Raw genomic sequence first — 22,724 nt, 5'->3', positions numbered from 1 at the left:
GACGTAGACGGCCCTGCCGATTTTGACCAGCTCACTTGGAGACTGAAGGCAGGATACATTCAGAAACCCGTATCTCACTCAAAACAGCATGGATGTTTTTTTTTCCAAGTTTGTATGCATGTGGAAGTACCAGAGACACAAAATAACACCCCAAAAACCAGAAAAATGTGTTTTTTTTCATAATATGGGCACTTTAAAGGGAGTGTTTATCCCTTCAGGTTATCTGTTGAATGTTTACGACTAGCACTCCATACTGACAATAGTGGTCCTCCAAGCCTGCATTGAGAAATAAAAAAGGGACCTAATTCTGAAAAACACAGAACAGGAAGCCTGCAGCTTGATCTGATGGTAATTCTTAAATCTTTGAAGAAGCAGTGAATCTGGTTTCATCACTCTGTGTTAATATGTGATTAGGAAATTCCACATGAGCAAATATAAAGCAATGCTTGAATCTGGTGCTTGAAAATTAACAAGCATTCTCAGAATGTAGTTAAATTAGTTAATAAATAAAGGGTACTTTAAGCAAATAATTAATTTTGAATATAATGGAATACAATGTTATAATAATCTGTTTGCTAGAGCAGTTTACAGTGTTCACAGTGATTGTTTAGGAACACTCTCAACGCCACAAACAAACACTGTGTTCTTGCCATTGAACAAGTGATGGTCTTTCTCTAAAAAGACATCTTTGTACATGTCCCACTATGCTGAAGCTACTGCTGAAAGGAACAGCTCAATATTCATGAATGTAGCCACATGGTTATACCACTGTGGCATCATGGAGAAACAGAGAGAGACCGTGACATTTTAACATTATATGCAGGACGTGTCCTAAGCCAATTCTCACAGTCTGTAGCATGGAAACCGGATGGAACACATGCAATCATCCTAATTGGAGTAATGCCTTATGACTATTGGCCATAATCTGATTATTATGTGCATGTAAACATAGCCATTGTCTAGTTCCACTTCCTCTCATGTATTTTGCAATACATGCCTTTTGTAATTAGATCTTTAAATTTGGCTTGAAATGAAGTCAAGCGCCAGCTAACAATGATGCCCCAAATATACAGACAAGCGTGAGCCACAAGCAGAAACCACCACAGCTAAATGTTGAGGTTCAGTTAGAAATGCTTTCTCTGATGACCGCTAGAAGCTGATTTAAAAAAATAAAAAAATAATCTAAAACCCCCAAATTCCATCTAAAAGTAAACTAAGGAAAAAATGCTGTAAAAGTGTGACATAACTCCACTTGTTGCCAGGACAGTTTGTAAATGTTATATTAAAATAAGCTGAAATAAGATATTTTGGAGTTCAATATTAAACAAAGTTATTTAAGGAGGATTTTTTGTATTTAGTGATTTATTTTTTTACACATTTACTGAAAACAAGCTTAAATTTAGGTATAACATGTTAATTAGTGAGCTTTAGAGGTGAGTGCTTCAAATTTAATTGACAAATATGAGATGTTCTAATCTAACTACCAGAAAGTGAATAAGCGTTATTTCCCAAAATGTAAAACTATTTCTTAGATGAAAGAGACAGACTATTAGCATAATATATAAGTGTAATTAGCGTAGCTTATCACAAATACAAGTCGTCGCTGCCGTTTTGTTGACACCCTGATGTGAGAAGTGCTAGGTGTGCATTCACTGTTGTTCATCAAGAAATAGTTGCAGATCTAAACCAAATAATTGTCATTTTTATAGTTCTGATTGTGTACAGATTAAACAAACTAGATATAAAGTGTACTGAGCTTTAGATGTGCCAGAAGGTGTATTTTTGAACTATGGACAGAGCCAGGCTAGCTGTTTCCCTCTGCTTCCAGTCTTTATGCTAATTGCTAGGCTAATCACCACCACAGGCTTGAGAGTAGCATTAATCTCCTCATCTAACTCTCAGCAAGAGACCTAATTTTTCCCAAAATGCTGAACTATTCCTTATTGGATGTTCACACTGACATTCAATTGTGGAAAGAATCACACCAAAGGGCCCATTTAAAATGACTAAAGAGCCACATTTTTCATGTGACACAAGTAACCTAATATTGGAATATAAAATAAAATGCTCCCACATATTTTGGATATGAATAGGCTTTCTTTGATAGACACATTAATGGCGTTTTTCCATTACATGGTACCTGCTCGACTCGACCGCGCTGCCCCGTCCTCCATTTTCCATTGCAGATTGCCTGAGGTGAGCGTGGCTGGTCGTCATAGCAACGCCGCAGGAAACTGCCGAGACCTAACGCGACACACACACAGAGAACGTCGAAGGTGTATTGTTTTGACTCTCGGAATGTGGCTGTTGCCACAGCCAGAAGACTTTTGTTCAAAAGAAGCTGGAGGCAGCAAAAAAACACACCGCTGGCTAAACTATTTAAAAATGGCGGGTTTGTTCAGGACACCCCCGTCTGTCGCTAGCATTGATGACGCAGTGATTAGTGACGATTCTCTCTGACCCAAGGTTATAATTGTTAACGAAAACGAACGAAATAACGAAAACTAGGTGGGAAAAAACATTGTCGTTAACTGAAATAAAAATAAAAACGAGGCATTACAAAAAAAGATAACTAAACTAAAACTGTAATGTCTGTTTGCAAAACTAACTAAAATAAAATACAATTATCGAGTAAATGTCCTTAGTTTTCGTCTTTGTCGATCTTTTCATAGAGCAACGTTATATCTCTCCGACCATGACATTTCCCGTAGACATGTATAGTTTCCGACTGGGAATCCAGAAATTCCGACATCCCACGTCAAATTGAACACATGTCCGTGGCTCCGGAGGAGCATCTCGCTGCGAGATATACTTGTGGCTCCGTGCCTCTCGCCTGGCATCATAGCGGTACCGAAAGTCGGAAGAAAGCGGCACCTATTTGATTATGACTGTCAGATAAAAGCGCCTTGCAGTGGAAGGTGGTAAAATATGTGGACAATTTATTACAGGGAAAAATCACACGAATTTTAAAGTACGTTTGAGAAGCGCACACAAGCTAGGAGGCTAACCTAGCTTACCTTAACAAGGTAAAAGAGAAAGCAAAGCCCCCTTTCCCTGAAACAGAAGCTAACCCCGGTAACGTTACGGGCATGGATGTATGGGTACAGGGCATGGATGTATGGATACAGGACGGAGACAACAGCAGGACAGAGAACACTACAGGAAGGCTTTCACCGGCGACCCGATAGCTGCTGGTTAGTAAATACGCAGGAACACCAAAAGCGGGAGGAAGCGTGGGTTAATATGTGGATTGATACTGGGATGTCTACACAACTGTGTGAGTCGAGTGACTTCAAAAAGTTCGCCACTTTACTCGAACCAAAGTTGAAAACACCTGTTCATGTATGTCTTCTTTAGTCTGTTGGCTATTTAGGTTTTTTTCCTAGAACACGTCACACATTTTGCACATACTGCGTCTTGTGTAGACTGTTTACATATTTATGACCATATGTAGACTACATTTTATGTACTGGTGTTATTGTTGAATACATTGTGAATACATATTTCTAAAATTGTATGATGTTTTTGTTGAGTTATTATTACACAATGCTTTTTTTGATCTTTTTGAATCCCCTGACAAATAACCCATATTACAAAAAAACTAAGACTAAAACTAATAAAAACTAAACTAAAACTAAGCATTTTCAAAAAATAAAAATTAAACTAAACTAGCAAACCCGCTTTAAAAACTAATTAAAACTAAACTGAATTTGAAAACAAAAAGCGAAATAAAAATAAAAACTAATGAAAAATGCAAAACTATAATAACCTTGCTCTGACCAATCAGTAGTCTGTAGGTTTTCACGTCACCTTTTGGTATTGGCTCAGCTCGCTTGGAACCTGGACGGAGGTGGTACTAAAAAAAGTACCTGTTAGCAGGTACCAGGGACTTTTTTTTGTAATGGAAAACCAAAAAAGGCGAGTAGAGTCGAGGCGAGTTGAGCAGGTGCCATGTAATGGAAAAACGCCATTAGTCAGTTTGTTGACTAGCTTTTATAGTTTAATCGTTCGTGTTCTGCAGCTGATATGTTTGTAGTTAAGATGAGAAATGTCTCTGGAGCACATCTGAAGGTGCTACACATTTCAGGTATGGGAGGAATAAGGAAGGGGAGGATGAATGGAGCAAGGGAGGAAGTGTGGCGAGGGATAGAGGATGGAGAAGACTTTGCATCAGTCGTTATCACACTGACACTCTTTTCCTCTCCACACCATTGCAACTGCCTTCACAGCGCACACCTACACATTTTCACACACTTAGTAAGGCACTGCATACTTTTGACATGTAGCAATTACACACACACACACACACACACACACACACACACACACATGTAAGGGTGCCAGATGAAAGAACACCTACATCAATGGCAGGAATGTGGAAGTGCGTGTGTCGTAGAGATAAAAGCATTATGCAACACATTCCAGCCTGCAACAACCCTTCATGTCAGCTATGACACACACCCACCCACACACACACACACACACACACACACACACACACACACACACACACATATATATATAGGTCACATCATATGGAAATGCATATAGAAAATGCAGTAAGGGAAAACTAATGTGACAGGACTGACTGATTGAAAAAGGCCTGTAGGAGTTTCCTAACATGATGGACATAAATATAATTATTGACTTAGACTACATCAAGATGTGACTAATGGAGAATGTGGACTAAATATTAGCATGCTTGTTCACCATGCAAAACCAAAGGTACATAAACATGTAGCACAGCATAAATAAGCAGCGTGTGAGACTGACAGGTAGGCAGACATGAAGCCAGACAGGAAGTACAAATATAAAATAGATTATTACTGTTTTTATCAGGGAAATCAATCACATGCAAAATTCATGATGGTATGCTGACATGCTTGCTGAACAAGTAAGATGCCACTATGTCCTGGCCTACATGTTGACTGACAGAGTTGTTTTTTAAACATTTATTTATCCAATTCAATGCAGCACATTTGACCTTTTCCAGCAAGCAGTCTTGCACTGTTGCCCACTGACTGTACAGATATATTACAGGATACAAGCCCTAGAGCTTACAGTTGAAGCATCATTCGGTCAGAGCTGCATGCCATCTACCTTCCTATGTCACATCAGCTAGCAGTAAATAGAGAGGATAATGAGAAGTAAATCTCCTGGGACAACATTAGGTCTTATCTGCAATGACAGTTTTGAGTCATATTAGATCATTTTCTTTTTTTTTTTAGGTAGGGGGATGTTCTGAGTTCTGTTTCCTATGCAAATGTGAAAAATACATCAAATATGAAAATAATTGTGACAAGTCATTTGCGAAAACTGCAGCGTTCTTTTATATTAACTTCATTCTGATGGCAACAAAAAGGTTCTTCAAAAATAGTGTTTTGTTGGTATTTGCTGACTTTCACAGTTGCATTAATGAGTAAACAAAATCTAAAATAATCCAGTGCACAATTATAAAAAAAATTGAAATATGTTAAGTTTAAAGCTTATATAAATGCATGATATGCCTTTACACGTTTGTACGTTACATTCATAAATGATGTATAATGTGCAGTTAAATTAGGAGGATCAAAAAGTAGACAAAATGTACAAAACAAGCAAAAATGATGGGACATTTTGGAAATTCTTTTCGAGGGTACACTGTGTGTTAAAAATGGAGAGTGAGCCAGGAAGTGATTAGCTTAGCTTAGCATAAATACTTGAAACAAGTTTAAACCATACATAAACATAATTGTAAAATGATAAGCTGATGTTTTACACACAGACTCCAGGAAGTCACTCCCACTGTTCGCCAAGGAACTCCAGCTCTCTTTTAGAGTGAATACACTTATTTTCCAAAAAGAACTATTCTTTAAAAAAAGATGAGTATGAGACAAAATGGATCGAAAGGAGTCGGGCCTGCATTTGCCTCAAGGACATGGATCATGGATTTACAGTACGTCATACAAATCCTCATCTGTGTGTGGGATATTCAACTATCTTCATAGGGCAAAAAAGCCTTGATCTTTGAGGTCTGAAGGAGCAAGAAATCTAGTTAACGGATTTTAAATAGAATTTATGTTTATTTAAATTATGTTTACATCTGTTGACCTGGGAGGCATGAAGGACAGCCGACGTCACTCTTCATCATATTTCATATTTGAATTGTTTAGCAGTGTGTGTGGGAATATTGTCAGCTAAGAGTATGCAAACATCTACCTGGTTCCCTACGATGGATTGAAGTTCTTTAGCCATTATGCAGAACAGTCAGATACATCACAGCTGGCAGACAGTGTGCTGAAGATGTGTTGAGTGGGAAAAAGATGACTCATCAGATCACATTTCCGTTTTTTATTGCTCATGGTTTGCATGCCTCACATCCTTGGATGGATTTTTGAACGGGGCTACCAGGCACAGACCAGAGGCCCTGGGGGTCAAGGGGCCCTATCAGCAAGACTCTGTGTCAAGTGACTGTTATTCAAATTTCTCATTGCACAGTGAAATGCCAAAAAGTCCGTTTGGCCTAAACATTCACTTTGAAGTTGTCACAAGAAAGAAGCCATCATGACACCTTCAAAGGGAGTGTTTATCCCCTCAGGTTTTCTGCTGGTTGTTTAGGGCTAGTGCTTCGTACTGACATCATGCAATATGGTCCTCCAGGCCTGCGAGGAGAAATCAAGACCCGTCGTTTCATAATCTATGCTCACATCAAAATATGCATGTTTTTGCAAGAGGAATATTTAAAAAGCCAGTGGTAGTGTGAGCATTTGGGTTTCTGTATTGGAACTCCACAGGGGCTCAAAGAAATGGTGGGAAATTAAACCTCTCGCAACTGTAAGTATTTAAAGAATATATGCAGGAGGGCAAAAAAATGATTGTGCATCTGCCATCTTTGGGGCATTAACAAGAATGAGTGACATTCTTGACATTCAACAGAGAGGAATATCTGTTTTTTTTTTTACAGAGGTTTTTAATAATCACAGTTGTGCTAGGAGGCCCTGGATTGTCTTGCAGTCTGCGTTTTGTTTTTTTATATATTTCCAATTTCCTTAAGCACCAGTTAGAGAAACTGAGTAATTTTTTAGCAGTTAGTTTCAAGATTATCTTTATCTTTTTCTTATCCTTGCATGTCCTGATCCTGCTTGTAAATGTGTTTTTCTGAATGTGTTCAATTGTTTTTGAGACTGCACTCTTATTTTTTTTCCTCCAAGAAACCTCATAAATAATTTCTATTTATTTTCTCATAATGCTTCAACTCACTTATAAATGTGGTCACATCAGAACTCCTTTGAATTTGACACGTACCTCTAACTGAAACTTAACTTTGGAGCCACATTTGGTGTTTCTACATAGAACTGTTTCTACATTACGATGTACAAATCGATTCTTCACGTGTCCAAATGCAACAAATACTTAATTGCAACATATTGATATAGGCCTAAGTGATGTATTGTTGTTACTGAATTCATCAACTGGTTTAATGTTTTCAGAACATTAATTTTTCTAAAATACAACCACATAAATCAGTATATGATCCATGACAACATTGTAAACATTGCCAATATTTGTTTATTTTAATTAATGCTTGAGGAAAAGAAAGCCATCTGCCATGTTTTCTAGTTCTGGCAGCTGTCACGTTTTAATGACCTCAAAGGACACACAGCTTATCAAGTGAAAAAAATGATCCTCCCTTTTCTTGTCATCCAAGGAATTTGAGGATAAATTCTTTAGCAGAAAGGAATATAGTCCTTCTGAGGAACAAAAACTACAAAAGCAGGCAAATCTCTAGTATTATAATCCCTGTGTATGACAGTGGTTTTTGAAGCCCAATCGTTCCTACAATGAAATCCTCCTCCTGTCTGTCTTCAGGAAGAAAAATCTATAAAAACCACCTGCTTAGTCTGAAGAGTGGAGCGGTGCCAACTAATTCCAAGCTTCCACCATCACACGCAAACACACAACCCAAAACAAGACAACTTCGCTCACTGCGCAGAGACTCCCATACAAACTGCCAAGGCTTTTAGCTGCAGGCTAACCAGCAGCTCAATGCCCTCCACCTCCCTCCACTATGATGATGAGGATGTGTGTGAGAGAAAGACAGAATGGAAAATAGACAGAGATATAGGGAGGGCAACGAAGATACAAAAAGAGTATCAGAGAGAAAGGGATGTGAAGAGAGAGTGCGAGGAAGTGTGGGTTATGTAAACCCCAGGTGGTGCTTGTTGTCCTGGATAGAAGTATCACCTGGGGGACGACTGCACCAGCTCAGCAGGTCTCTCCACACCTCTCTTCTCCCTTTTTTTCCACAAATGCACACACATTAGCAGGAGTCAAGAAGAAGAGAAATAAATAAGGCAAGGTTAAGGGAGAAGACGTGAGATTATTGAGGGGAAGGGAGGGTTGGGGGTAGGGTGGAAAAGGCAAGAATGAAAAGACGATGGAGAGGAAATACATGCAGGAGGTAGAGATGAAGGAGAAGGAAGAGAGAGAAGTGAAATGCATTAAAAAACATTTCAGAAATGTCAGTGTGCAGTTTGGAAAAAGCACAAACACTCCACCTTCATCTGGTTGTTGTTCAGTCACGTGTGCCCCGGGAGGGTATGATCTATTTTCACCCTGTGCTATGTTTTGTATTTCATCTGTTTACTGCTGGTTTCTCTGTACCAGTAACAGTTCGCAATGAGCACAATCACGGGAAGAGCCTTTCTGGATACATCTGCATATATCACACACACATTTCCACACCCACACAAACAGCTCCCTGAGGGGCTGTTGTCGATAACAGCCTGTACTCTACACCTGATGCATCTGTGGGGATAATGGTCTTCATGCTGAAACAGCAAGAAAGAAAATCAGCAGAGTTGTTTTATGGTCCCTGTCCGCCTGCTGACTTAGGATGGGCTTCACTGTTCCAAATCTTGACCTCTACTACTGCTGTGGAAATCCCAACGCTGACCCCAGATCAGCACTTAAGACTGTGCAGCAGTTGGAATAGAAAACAGACCACAGGGGTCCAGATCCAGGGCAACACTGCCCTCTAATGGTTCAGGCGTGGAGGTGTATCTGGTTGAGATGACGTAAGGCCAGACTGTGTTAGTGTGTGGTGATACAGTAAACGTACACGGTGTAAATGGGTTTGGGGATTTACAAGTGTTCATTCATTCATTTGAGATTTTAGGTTTTGTTCCATGAAACAGCAGTGAATCCCACACAAAGTCATTTAAAGGGTCAGTTCACCCCAAGTTAAAATGTTTTATGAATTGACCCTTTAAAAGTAGAAACGTTTTGCTTACTTTGGACACTAGCCATAAGTCATGCATTATGTACTGTATTGCTTAGGCATGGAAAAACAGACATTTATGGGGGTTTGGAAGAATAGTTAAATGTCCCTTGTAATGGCAGCCACTACTTTGGGAGCGGTTAAAAAAAAAAAAAAAAAAAAAAAAAGATAGATTTTCAATTCACCAACCAAATTTAAAGCTATTGATGCTGAAGCAATAACATTTGGTCATCGCACAGGGAGGGAAAGATGTTACCACAGTGCCTGAAGGCAGCTCTGCTCGAGGCAGATCCTGCTCACTAACAACCCCCAGTAGGCAGAGAGCAGTGGCGCTGCAGCAAGATTAATCCATCCAGGGCTGCTCAGGAAACACAGGAGCCTAATGCAGCCATAAGTAAGATATCACTGACCTTATTACCGCTGTGGCCATCTGGAACTTGCAGTATGTCACATCTGTCATAAAACTTGCATACAAGTATTTTTACTTCAACACGCAAGTAAAAGCAACTATACAATCTCGTACTGTTGTAGCTTATACTGGGTAGTTTTACTGATCCGTGCCAGTATGTTATATTGTAGTCTACAAAAATGTGAACACATTATTTTTACCATGATTTTTAGCTTGGAATTTATGAATTGCTAAATGTTTTCTGTGTTGTTGTTTTTTTTCTTCATGTGCATAGGAACACAGCAGGGGCTGCTGTTTGTCCTCTGTGTAGAGTGTGAATCCAAAATGTCCACAGTGGGACATTAACTGCTAGGTGAAATCCCCCGTAATTCAAAGCAAAGTGGTATAATCGCACCAAAGCAGCAATTATAGGCAGAAATAGAACACACACCGCTGCGTCCGATTGTATGTTGCAAAGACTATAATCTGAAATAATTTGTTATTACGGAATGTGAATCAGCTTTGCATAAGAGGCATTATTCTGTCATTCTGACACTTCATTCGCCTTCAATTGAGTAACACTGTTGGTTGAGGACTGCTATATTGAAAACCAACAACAAAATAATCAGATATGAGATGTACACTTATGAAAAATTGCAATGCAATTTATCTTCTGCAAGAAAATACATATAATCACACATATAACACATAATTGTTTTTAATATATGTATTTTCATGAAAAGGATGAATGTGCAGTGTAGGTTACAGTATGTAAAATATGATTATATTGTATATTCACATCTCTTGACAAACCCATTTTCTCTCTTTCCCCATTTCATCTGACGCAGCTGCCAGGTAGGGGACCACATCCCACAAATTACATAGTTGCCCTTTGAGGACCCATCTGCTTTGTGTAGAAATAACATTTTCCACATCCGTTCTCGCTGGTTGGCATTTGGGGTTCAGGGAACCACAGCAATCAGGACTGGATTAATAAAATGATTGGATGCCTGAGGTGAACTAAGGAACATGATAGGTTAAAGAATATCAGCAATATGGAAATAGCTTTATTATCATCAAACTGTACTTGAACTGACTGACTGTAAGCTATGCTGCAGCCTGTTTGCTGGGTAATCAGACAAGTGTTTCTGCATACTAAATAGACTGGCACACGCTGAAATAAATAAAACTCTTAAAACCATCCAGGTTTGCTTAAGAAACCAAATGACGAGGATTTTCTGTGCTTTTCTGGCTTTACTTGGATTTAGTTTGAAATGTGACACTGAAAATTTGATTTATTAGTCTGATTTGTAGATAGTGTGCTAATGTTGAGTTATGTCCCCGTTTCACAATTTGTGCCTCAAGGTCTAGAAAGTTTTAGGTTTCCACATTTCATCTTCCCTTCATGTCTGAGAGAGACTGCATATGTTGTCTGGTGACCTTTGGAATACGAGACAAAACTAAAGGGTTGGTTCACCCAATTCACTTTTTATCACTTCATTTGGACCACTTTCTGTTGAAGAAATTGGCCCCAAGAACTGTTGACAGTGAGCTACACTGAATATCCAGAGCACAGGGGACATTGTTTTTGGAATTATAATTTGCTCCTGAGTTTTTGAAATCACAATTTTCATTGTTTTTGAGTAGCATTAACAAACATTTACCTCCATTACATTGTGTCTGCAGAGGTTTTTAAATGATGATTTTATGCCTCAAATAAATCAAAAACGTAAACACTATCTATATGTGTTCAACTGGGTTTAATGACTTTAATTATGGCTGTATCTTGAATAAAATGGCCAAAAAAGCTACTTCAGTTTCAATAGTTGGAGTACTGCCTTTTTAGGGTTAAGATATAATGAATTGTATGCATGGAAACATATTCAGAATTAAAGAAAGTTGGCTGGTTTTTGAAAGATTTTCTGATGTCTGACTGAGTGGTACCAGATGTTTAGTGCTGTTTACCGACAGTGACAGCTACTGAAAACAAAAAAAAACGTGTCTTGCCACCTGCTTTTCTCCCAACTCAAAATGTAGCTGATGAGTTCTCGCCTCCGCATGAAAAGCAGAATATTGGTACCAAGTTTATTCATAATATCCTCTCTAAATAGAAGTCCAACAGCAATTTAAAGGTTAGGTTTCAGTTACAATCTTAAAACCTCAGAGGCAGTTTTAAGCTCATACTGACTTGGACTTTCGGATTCTTTTTGCTGTTTAAAAAAGTTCTTTCCAGTCTTCTTCAAATGTTGTAGGACAGGCTTGATTCATTGTCATCCCCAGGGGCATTTAAAACCTTATAGTAATAATTCTTTGTGGTATACATACACCAGTAATCTCAGTTGGACCCTTAAAAGTCTCATTGTAAAAGGCTAGGCCTCATTGACTGTCTTGAGTTTCTTCAGGAGCATTCGAGGGCAGTGGACACATGATAGGTCTGTGTCTTCATCCTCCGCTTCATCTCTCTTATCATCTGACATACAGCCAGAGGGTAACAGCAACAAACTGTGGTCCAGTCCTCACACACACTTCCCTGTGGATAAATACGCAGGCAGGCACACACATACATGCAGAGACATATAGAAGCAGCACACGTGCACAACCATGAGGTTCATGAAAACATAAAAAAATTCACTCGCTCAACTTAAAGTGAACCTATGAGTGCATTTAGTAATGTTATTGAATTTTTTTTTTTTTGTGGAGCCCTAAAACCATTTTGTAAAGTCCAACTTTTGGTGTGTCCGAGGACGTTCTTACAACAAATTTTCACTTCCTATGGACAAATATGTTTTTACATTCGAGTACACACACTCACCCGAATCTTGTACCGCTCCCTGATCCCAACACGCATGGCAAAAGTGGATCCTGGCAGCAGAGGCATGCACAGACACTCACCATACTGGTGAGCTAAACACAGGTCCAAACAGCATGGCACCATAGTCCCGAGCACACCTGCAAACACAGGGTAAGCACAATATGTGTGGGTGAGTGATGTGTGTTTGCTTGTGACAGACAAAAATCCCTTTTAAATGTTTTTGTCAGATGCAAGACTAAAGAATAAATGAAAATGTGTTGGTTCTTCATTTTTAAGAGGTACAATCATCATACAAAGGATAAGAGAGACAATACAGTTCTGAATGCTGTGTGAGAACCCTGAGCTTATGAGAATACAGAATTTATGTCTGTGTTTTTATGTTACATGTAGTCTTGTCTCTGCAGATGTCAAACAGGCCAGTGCTCCAGTCTCCTCCCGTCTGTGTGATGGTAGTAATGGTTGTTGTGGTGATGCCGAGGCCGGGCTGTGTGAGTATGGGGTCTGTCGCTGCAGGGACATTGTTTGACCACAAGTCATCTTTATTTCCTGTGGTGAAGCCCCCTACTCCCTCCTCTTGAAACACTGATGCTGAGGCTTTGGTGACTGACATCCTCGGTCTGAAATTAGATTTTGTCACGTATCTGTCTTTAGATAGATAGTTGATAAATTCACATCGGCTTGTCAAGCCTCCAACAGATACTCAACCGCAGGCTTAATATTAAAGCTATAGTGCGTAGTTTCTGTCTCCCCCATGAGGAATTTTAAGTAATGACAACAAAACTGTTGGCGCATCCACATGTTACATGTGACTTCACAGTTGCTAGTAGCCAAGGAGGACACAGAGGATTAAAAAAAAAATAGACTCTTCAGAAGAGGTAATTATCTTCACTTGAGTTTCTGCGCGGGAAAGTCACCGGACGTCACAATCTCGTTAACATAGCCATACTGAGAAATACAGAGAGTTGTGTGGAGCTGATAGTCTTAATTAGCTTTAGAGCAACTCATTTGGCAACGGCTTGAATGTAACCGACGTTCATTAACATAAAAAAGTTACGCACTAAAGCTTTAAGAGTCTCAAATTAGAAGATGAGGCTTCTTTTTTGCTTTTCTGTAAGCAGAAATGTGATTAATTTTATTTTTCTAGACCAGCATGTTTTGTACTCAGCTGGCCTATGACATTTTAGTAGCACGCCACTACAATTACCTAATTACAATTATCCCAAGCTTACCACTGATACAGCATTTATTCATGCATTCAAGTGATTGAGGCCTTCAGCAACACTTTAATTACCGCATATTTTAATGAAGGAAAAATCAAGTAAAAATTTAGCAGGAAGAATAGATTTAAGAAATGTTCCTGATTAATAATCATGTTTCCTAGAGAGAAAACAGCAGCATAAAAAAGCAGAATAAGATAAGTGAGCCGTTTGCTGTAATTCCATTGTGCTCAGTGGTGACAACACTGTGTGCTGGTAGGGACCCCAAAAAAACCAAATGCAGACTTACTGGTCTGTGACTGTCGTCTGCTCCATGACTAGAAGCTACTGGCATCCAGAGAGGGGTGAGGCGAGAGAGGAGAGGGTGAGCAGGGAGTCAGCAGGAATGAGGAGGTGGAGGGGGGTGCGGAGTGACACTTCCCCAGTGAGAGGGTGTGTGTCGGAGCAGATAAACCAGCAGTCGGATGGCTCGGCCAGAAGCTGTGTAACAGAGATAAGTCTTGTAGTTGTCTTCCGTCTGTGACTTGACTGCGCCCCTCCGCGCTAATACAGCAAATGCAGAGAGGGCAGATACACATCAGGGTGCATGGACATGAATGTCTGGCATAAAATAATCAGATGTGAATACATGCATATACAAACATACCAGCAGGTCAAAATAGGCTGAAATCTTGTAAAAACAGTCATTATATATTTACATGATTACTTCTAAAGCAGAACAGAGATACACTATATCTAAAACTTAGATAAAACTCAGCACAGATGTGAGTAAAGATAAATGTAAGTCACATGTATGGCAAAATTATATATACACTCAAAAACATTCTATCAATTTTAACATCAGTTTGTTTGACCTATGACATTCATTGTTTCTAGTTGTTTCTATTAAACTGATGTATTTAAAAAGACATACGGTTACACTTACCTCTTAAGGCAGACACACAGACTCATACAGTGAAGAGCTGGGAAATGAAAGATGCGTCTTAGAACCCAAGAAATACCCGGTTCATGTTTAGAGGAGATTGTATGCATTTCCTGTGCTCTGACATTGACCTTTAAATATAAACTGATTTATAGTGAGTGTGTGTGTGTGTGTGTGTGTGTGAGAGAGGGTAACAGAAAGAGAGAAGTGAGGGGAGCTTTACGTGGTGGAAGGACATGTAGTGAAACTATCGTGGGTTTGGGTGCTCAGGCTGTTCACTCACATGCACATTGGTTCTTAACCCAAAATTAGGAGAAACATGTAATGGTCTACATGAAAAGTGGATGATATTTCACTGGATTTAGCTCCTAAGGATGATGAAAATAGAGACATTAATTATTAGCGTGCACGTCACAGAAAGTCATATCAGAAAGGATTACAGGTACGAGATCTTTGAAATAAAAATGAATACTTCTCTGAAAATGTAGCTGATTTGCATTTGATTATTGCCAGTTGTTTGAGTAATAGTGATCCCTGAACGGAAAGTCGTTCTCCCTGAACGGAAAGTCGTTCTCCCAAAAGCCCTTTGAAGCAGAGAACCACAGAACAACTGGCAGAGCCAAACCCCTGTAACAGTTTGGCTCTGCCAATTGGTCAACTCAAGCTGAGATACGAATGCAAAGTCTATTTTGTGCTACAATTAAAAAATATAGTAAAATTTATAGTCATGAACCATCACTTTCAAACACACAGGTGGTGCCATCTGTGCAGTATGTGATCAAACCATACTGAAACATGAGTCCATTTTCATGTACCATGTCAGTTTTCAATATTTGGTTTCAGCTTTTTCTTCAAGTTGAAGAAAAAGCTAAACATTTTGGGAAATAGCTTATTTCTTGACCGGGACCAGTTGTCAGGCAACTTCGGTTTTGCCACGGCAAATATCCAACGGCTCCACCAAAACCATGCCACACGTCTTATTCTCGTGGTTGCAGTTGTTTTATTTATGTCCTTAGAAAAAATAAAACAGCATGGAGAGGATAGCGAGAAACCATATACAAGGATGCTGAATCTTTCATAGGTTTTATTATTTCTCTGGAGAGCACAAGTCAGACAAGCACCACCCACTGCTAGAAAATAGGAAAGCTGGCTGACAGGCTTACAAAACATGAGGGAATGATATGCCTCACCTTCGATGTATAAAACAACACAGCAGACACATTACCATCTATATGAAAACAACAGGCATTTAGAGGATGCAGGGGCAGTCTCACAATGTTATAACATAAAATAAGTAGTTGGCCAGTGACAAAACAGGACATTGAAAAGCTTAATAATACAGATAGTTGATTTATTGCGCCTGACATACAGGAAAAAAGTGTCCCATAGACAAAACTACAAGCTTAAATTTAGACGATGAAAAGACAGAACAGAATACATATTCTGTTATTCTCCGATATCAAACCCTTAAGAGAATGTTCACGATATTTTCAAAATTGTATTCTTAACACCATTAAAGAACCTAATCTAAGTACCAAAGACCCAATAGTCCAATAGAATTTTATCAGTGGGATTGAGTTATAAAGACCTGAACCATCTCTGTTCTGTGCAGATCAAACCCAGATCTGAATGTACTGCAACTGTAGGCTTTTGTGAAAATGAGAATAGAAGACAACCTTTAATGTCCAATTAGTTTAATATATTCCCTTAGGTTGCATTCAGCAGTGAAAAGGTGCCAAACAATGAGAACCTGTGTATCTGTCAAATTTAACACCATATGCAGTAGCAAATGGTGCAGTAGAGAAAGATGAATAATAAAAACAAATATATGATTGAGTCAGTGTTCTACGGCTTTGAGTCAAAATTACCCATTTTGTTGCAACATTTCATGATGAATTCGAACCTTTCACAAATAACTCACTGCTGAATGTGCCCACACGTGTCTGTGTGTGAGAGAGAGATAAAGAGTAAATGTTACTCTAATGAATCAGATAAACCAGAGAGTCCCCAATGTCCACAGTGAGGCCGTTGTCTGCCACAGTGACCCTCTTCTCCTCAAGATTGATGTTGAACACAGATTTGTTGGAGATGGGCAGTTTGCCCTGTTCCTCATGTCCCAAGACAGGCACCCGGCGAGGCCCCAGCACAGGGTCCTCGTACCTCATCAACTTGACTCTGGACAGATCTGGTTGAAGGGAGGCCGGCAGGGTCAGAGGGAGAGGAGAGGAAAAGAGAGGAGAGGAGAGGAGAGGAGAAGAAGCATACCCTTATATAACGTTGACCCAATGGTTCAGATACATTTTCATCTGTATATATGTTCCTCCTCTTTAGATTATAACATTTATTTATGTATATTAAAAGGCCTATTTCGGGTTCCTAACCATTGTTTATGAATTTCTGCTGTATGTCCTTTTATCTTACTAACCTTTAATGAGTCTGTTGACCTTGGCTAGCCTACGGATGATGCTGTCTCCGCTGTCCCCCTGTCGAATGTCAACCTTTGTAGAAAACTGGCCATTGAACGGCTGAGGGTTGACCAGGGTCACACACACTCCAGGCTGGGGAAACAGATGCACGGCACAAAACACACAAATACACAATTTAATTTGATTTGAGTGCACAAACAAACATTTTGTTCATCAGGGACGCACAAACACTACTCCAGATGGGATGCACACAGTTAAAAACGCACAAAAACATGAACATATTATGAATGACAAAAACAGAAAAAAAATGGGTAAAAGCTGAAAAGCTAAACTGGCGACTGAAAAAAGTGTACACCTGTCTTCTCACAAAGCAGCCAACACACAGCCCAATGCATTTACCTCTGATCTGAAAACACTGAATGGTTTCCCTGGGCAACAGTCTTCCTTCACTTTTTCATCAGCCTCGGATGCAAACAAGACGTCAATTTTTTCCAACTGTAGAGGATGTGATAAAGAACGATTATTAGCAGCTCAGTGCAGATAGTGTGTATACAGGTGTGTTTGGTATGCACACTGGCAAATGCTGATGGTGTTAACCAGGCTCCTGCAGAGATCAGAGACGCAACATCTGGCTTTACGCTAATCTGTCACACATTCCAAATCAGGGATGGTTTTTCAGTTTGAGATTGCATAGAGTAACAGGATTGTAAACTACTTAAGAACAAGTAAGAAAACGTTCAGCATAAACCACTTCTCTGCTGAACCCCCTTGCCTGCAGTGTTTGTTTCTCAAAAAACAGATTTAAGGTGGAGTATCATTCAAATCAGTTGAACCCCATTCAAAGCAGCTTATCTTTAGCAATGATCTATCCGAAACATGGGAATTGGAGTCAGGGTATAGTTTGATGTAGATTATGTAGAGTTTTCTTTCTGTGGTTAAATCTGTGCTAGTTTCACAATACGAGCTTGTATATTAGTTTTCGACTAGGCTAAGCTTCTGTGCAGACACAAGTATTAAGGGCTTTCATGACTGACAACTGGGCTCAGCATTCTCTCAACTGACTTTTGCAGAAGTGGAGAAACTCAGCTTTAAAGCTGAGGTGTTTTTGAGGAAACCAAAATGCTGCAACTGCATGTTTACAGCTCAACATTGTAAAGACAAACAGATAGTAATCAAGTGAACCTGTTCTGTTTATTTCTCACATTTAAGAGGATACTGAATTATAATATACTACTAAAGCTGAGATGTTTTTTTGCTGTTGGGGGTTGTCTAACCTCAGCAAATTTAGTATAACATCGCTAGTTTTTTTTTTTTTTGAACTCTGGACTCACAAAAATGTAGACACCTCAGGGTTTTCTTTCCGGCTGGGACAGACACTTTTTTTTTTTTTGTGGGGTCACCCTTAAAAGCCATGTCTGATTTTAGGAGCGTTGGATCGCAAAACATACCTCTAGAGAATTGGTTAAGTAGACCAGATTTTCCATCACAACTGCCCGCTCATCAAACTCCAGCTCCAGATCCAAGACCCTGGGCCCATTCTTCTCCAGGCTCTCCTACAGAACACAAAGCAGAACTCAAAGTATAATAATAAGGTTTTAGTTTATTTTTCAGCATCATGAAGAAAGTTAATTGTAATGCTAATGCTGCCACCATGAGATTGAGGAAAAAAGCGGTTATTCCTTCCAAAATGTGAAAGGTGAGAATAAGAATTTTGGACAAAGACATATGGATGTGCAGCCAAGCTGTTGATGGGGCAAAAAAATAAGCTGACAAGCTGAGACAGCCTGTAAAAAAAAGTGTGTTTTGTAGTCTTTCAATCAATGAAAGTATTCCAGACATATCTTTGGAATGTTAATGCAACACTGTTGTTCAGTTCTGGCTACAGTTGTCATTATTCAACACAAAGAGGAATACAAAAAAAACAAAAAATACATAAAAATACAAAAAACAGCTTTTGAAGATGCAGACTCCAATCTTTTAACAGAATAACCGGGGCAGACTTTGGATCAATCAGAAGCAGAGCTGTGCACAGAACAAAAGATAAGCCACGTTATGGACAAGTTGAGTAAACAGCTTCTTAGGCGGTAAACAAACTCAACTTGAACAAACACAAAACACATAAAGAACTATGAGGGGAAATATGTGTAGAATGGTGGCATTAATAAATTCAATATTTATATATATTTTTAAATCTCATAAAAATGACAATTATGCATTGATTGATTGCCCGTGTTAGAGGTATAGAAGGATGGCGAAGGGTCAGGATGTGCCTTTACATTGATGCTACTACACTGTCACCCTTACTGTCTCCAGATTTACCTTGATCATGGCTACAAAGGGCATGGCTCTCTTCATGTATTTCTTCAGTTCAGGCAGGGCTCCCAACTCGCTTGCTATCACTTTGTTGTCTGGAAGGGCCCCATTGTTGCTCTGGATAGAAATCAAGACAAGACAGGTAACACATGCAAACAAACAGAAACACAGTCTGAGAGATATACTGGGTAACTGCACAGCATTTAAACAATGCACAGCACTTAAATAATCATTTAAGCCTTAAATTCATGGTTTATGCGTTCTTTATCAGTAGTTTATAAAAAGGTAGAGGTCATGGCAATTCATGATGTATTTTTGCAAGTTTGGGTCCTGGGAATAACATGTAATATAAAACTATATAGATATACACAATAATACTATTTCACGTTGTAATATGTTTATTTTTAATCTTTTGCATGTTTGTGTGCTGCTGCGTGTCCCTGTGTGTGTAACAAGCATAGTGTGCACGCGCATTTTACTAATGCCCTGTTAAAATAACAATGAAATGCTGCGTCATTGATTTTAGACCAGGTTTTTGTTGGTCAATGGCACAATCACGTTCCGCTGCCTTAAGATAGCAATACGCCAATGATGCACCTGAACACACCTCCCTTTAAGACCAGCACACTCATGGGCGCACAGATGGGCACAGGTGCAGAAATTGACAACTGCGCTTAAAGTAGCAAAGACACTTGCGTCGGGCTTTGCGCTGCGCCGGTTGCAAGACAGGGAAGGTATTTCAGCCCATCACTACGCTATAGACCCCTGTGCTTTTGCATTATGTAAAAGCTTACCGCTGTGTATGAATGTTGTGTATTAGTTTCTTACTTTGTAGTGCTTGCCGAGCAGGGATAAGGCACTGTGCTGCCATGGTGGGTAGCTCTTGGCAACGTAGATGGTGCAGTGGGAGGGCTTGGCTGGGGGCTTTGATTCAACCTTCTGTTGGAGGAAAATGGTATAAAAAAAGAAGCATTTCAGACTCATCTAATGTATCCATATAGTCAGGTACAAAAGACTTCTGTCTGACATTGATATAATTTACAAATTCCCCACACATGTACTTATCTGGTGTGTTTTGCAATGACCTCAGCGACCACTGTTTCATTGCGTGTGTCAAACAGCCTGTCATAATCAATACTAAACTATTATTATTTTGAAAAGTTTTGATGAGCAACCGTTCTTACATGAGTTGGCCAATGTAAGCTGGTACAGAGTCAGCCTGATGCCCACTGTGAACGATGTAAGGTTAAAAATTAAAACTGGCAGCTGATTGGACGAACGCGTCACGTGGGTCTGGTTTCTCCGGAAATTCAAAGCCAGACTGTCATGGGGGCTTGTTCAGAATACGATCTCATATTTTACTAAAATAGTGTTTTTGAAAACATTTTAAGCGAGAAATAGGCCATGCAGTTGCTGAATCTGTCTTCATTTCAGATTGACAAAGGTCAGTTTAAAAGATTTCCGTCAGATTGTGAGAGGCTTAGTCACGCTCATCCCGCTCGTCATTTCCGGGTTAGCACTCCACCAATCAGATTGGTCATGGAGTCCGACTGCCTGCCCTCCGACGCAACATGTCAGGTCGGCAAATAAATGAAGGCCGACAGCTCCTCGGACGGCCGATGGCACGGAACACCCCGAACAGACTCGAGTCACTGACCTCGCCAGACTGTCCGACGGCCGATTATCAGGTTGGTGGGTCACTGCCTTAAGGGCGGTGATCAGGCTGACCCAAACAATTACAGGCCTATTCCATCTTGCCATGTGTGTCTAAGATACTGGAAAAACAACTACAACAAACAACTAACCGAACATCTTAATGTGAACGGTATAATCTCCGGGGCACAGTCTGGCATTCGTTCTGGGTATGGTTGGGTTACAGCTACTACAAATGTACTCAATGACATTACATCTGCATTAGATGCCAACCATCACTGTGCTGTTTTATTCATTAACCTTGCCAAAACTTTCAACTCTGTTGACCACTCATACAGACATGGGTGTCACTGATCACTCACTGGTTTGGTTTTCCAATTAGCTCTCTCACCAGGTGCAACGTGCAAGATTTGAATACCTTTTCTCCCATTCTCTCCCGGTCACCAGAGGTGCCCCCAAGTCTCCATATATATTAATAACATTCCTCAGGCTGCTGGCAATTCACTCATTCACTTATATGCTGATGATACAATTCTTGCCACTGGTCCTTACTGTTCAAGTTACACTTCAAGATAGAGTCTTCAAATTACAGCTGTCTTTTTCTCCAACTCCAACTCACTCTCAACACCTCCAAAACCAAAGTCATGTGGTTTTGCCTTAAGTGTACCACGCCTCCTTCCGCCCTTACCATTACCACCTGCAAGGAGGTTAGCCTGGAACAAGTCACTTCATATAAATACCTGGGCATCTGGCTGGAAACTTCACTTTCATTCTCCATCCACATCTCAAAGCTGCAATCTCAGGTCAAGGCCAAACTCAGCTTCCTTTACAGAAACTGCTCCACCTTCACCACTTCTGCCAAACTCACTTTCACTCAAATGACCATTCTTTCCATGTTAGATTATGGTGACAACATATAGAGTTGCGCTTGCAATAGTATCAAAACTCAACACTCTCTACCACTCTACAGTATCCGATCACCACCTTACTTATGTCACCTGCTGCAGCCAAAGTCCGTCACATTCAATACCCGGTCATTACTTTATATTCAATTAAGCATTCGCAAATCCAACTCTGCCTCTGGTCTCACATATTTTCAATCTGCTGCCGCTCACCACTGGAATGCTCTGCAAAAGATTCCTAAACTGGACAAACTCATTCCATTTCATCTTTCAAAAACGCCATCTCATCCTTGTTCACAGACATATGCAGTTGCTTTTCCTTATAATTTCCCAGCTAAACACTTGTATGGTTTCTCCCTTTCTTATTTACCCATGCACCTGTGCACTTATCTCATTATATGTGTTGACTGCTGTCTGTGTTGTATTTTAAATTGGATTTTACGTCATTTCAAACTGTATGTCCAATGTTCTTTATTTCCTAGCCCTCCTTCCCTTCCCCTAAGTGGCTTTGTCACTTGTCAGGCTGCCGTTGTAAATAATAACCTGTTCTTAATGACTTGTCTGTAAAAATAAAGGTGAAATAAATAAACTTTGTTGTTTTTGCTTTTATTCCGTGCAATGACAGCAATTATGTGTGCGTGTGTGTGTGACAGCTGTCAAGACTACTACACTATTCCTGCACTCTATGCATGCCTATATGTGTGTTCCCACAAATGAGTCTTGACGTGACAGTATATTACTATAAATTAAACATTATCAAAAATAGATAAAGCTGCTAAATGGACATACAGTGCAAAGAAAAAACATTTTACCTTTACAGTGGCAAGTCATT

General features: G+C 39.7%; 2 protein-coding genes across 2 annotated transcripts in view; both read right to left on the bottom strand.

The window, feature by feature from the left end:
• Positions 1–6,337: 6,337 nt before the first annotated feature.
• Positions 6,338–14,712, bottom strand: plac8l1 (PLAC8 like 1). Its single transcript, XM_031280561.2, has 5 exons — positions 14,602–14,712; positions 13,966–14,156; positions 12,844–13,076; positions 12,460–12,596; positions 6,338–12,177 (listed from the first exon to the last, which is right to left on the bottom strand). Exons 2-5 carry the CDS (start codon positions 13,989–13,991, stop codon positions 12,046–12,048), a joined length of 528 nt encoding a protein of 175 aa, XP_031136421.1. The 5' UTR covers positions 13,992–14,156; positions 14,602–14,712; the 3' UTR covers positions 6,338–12,045.
• Positions 14,713–15,664: 952 nt separating this feature from the next.
• lars1b (leucyl-tRNA synthetase 1b) overlaps positions 15,665–22,724 on the bottom strand; it is a 30,332-nt gene continuing 23,272 nt past the window's right edge. The window contains exons 27-32 of the mRNA XM_031280556.2: positions 20,166–20,276; positions 19,344–19,454; positions 18,473–18,577; positions 17,424–17,519; positions 17,024–17,156; positions 15,665–16,783 (exon numbers count right to left, since the gene is read on the bottom strand). Coding sequence (XP_031136416.1) covers positions 16,578–16,783; positions 17,024–17,156; positions 17,424–17,519; positions 18,473–18,577; positions 19,344–19,454; positions 20,166–20,276 — 762 coding nt within the window. The 3' untranslated portion in view covers positions 15,665–16,577. The remainder of the gene's footprint in view (positions 16,784–17,023; positions 17,157–17,423; positions 17,520–18,472; positions 18,578–19,343; positions 19,455–20,165; positions 20,277–22,724) is intronic.

This window comes from Sander lucioperca, chromosome 13 (assembly GCF_008315115.2).
Source record: "Sander lucioperca isolate FBNREF2018 chromosome 13, SLUC_FBN_1.2, whole genome shotgun sequence".
NCBI lineage: Eukaryota > Metazoa > Chordata > Actinopteri > Perciformes > Percidae > Sander > Sander lucioperca.
This window is presented reverse-complemented; position numbering and strand designations above follow the sequence as displayed.

Coding starts and splice junctions, on each gene's coding strand:
- plac8l1 (XM_031280561.2), bottom strand. CDS start 13,991: ATGGAGCAGACGACAGTCACAGACCA. Junction 12,597..12,843: donor CTGCAGAGACAAGACTACAT/GTAACATAAAAA, acceptor CTGTGTTTGCAG/GTGTGCTCGGGACTATGGTG. Junction 12,178..12,459: donor GGGAGCGGTACAAGATTCGG/GTGAGTGTGTGT, acceptor ATTTATCCACAG/GGAAGTGTGTGTGAGGACTG.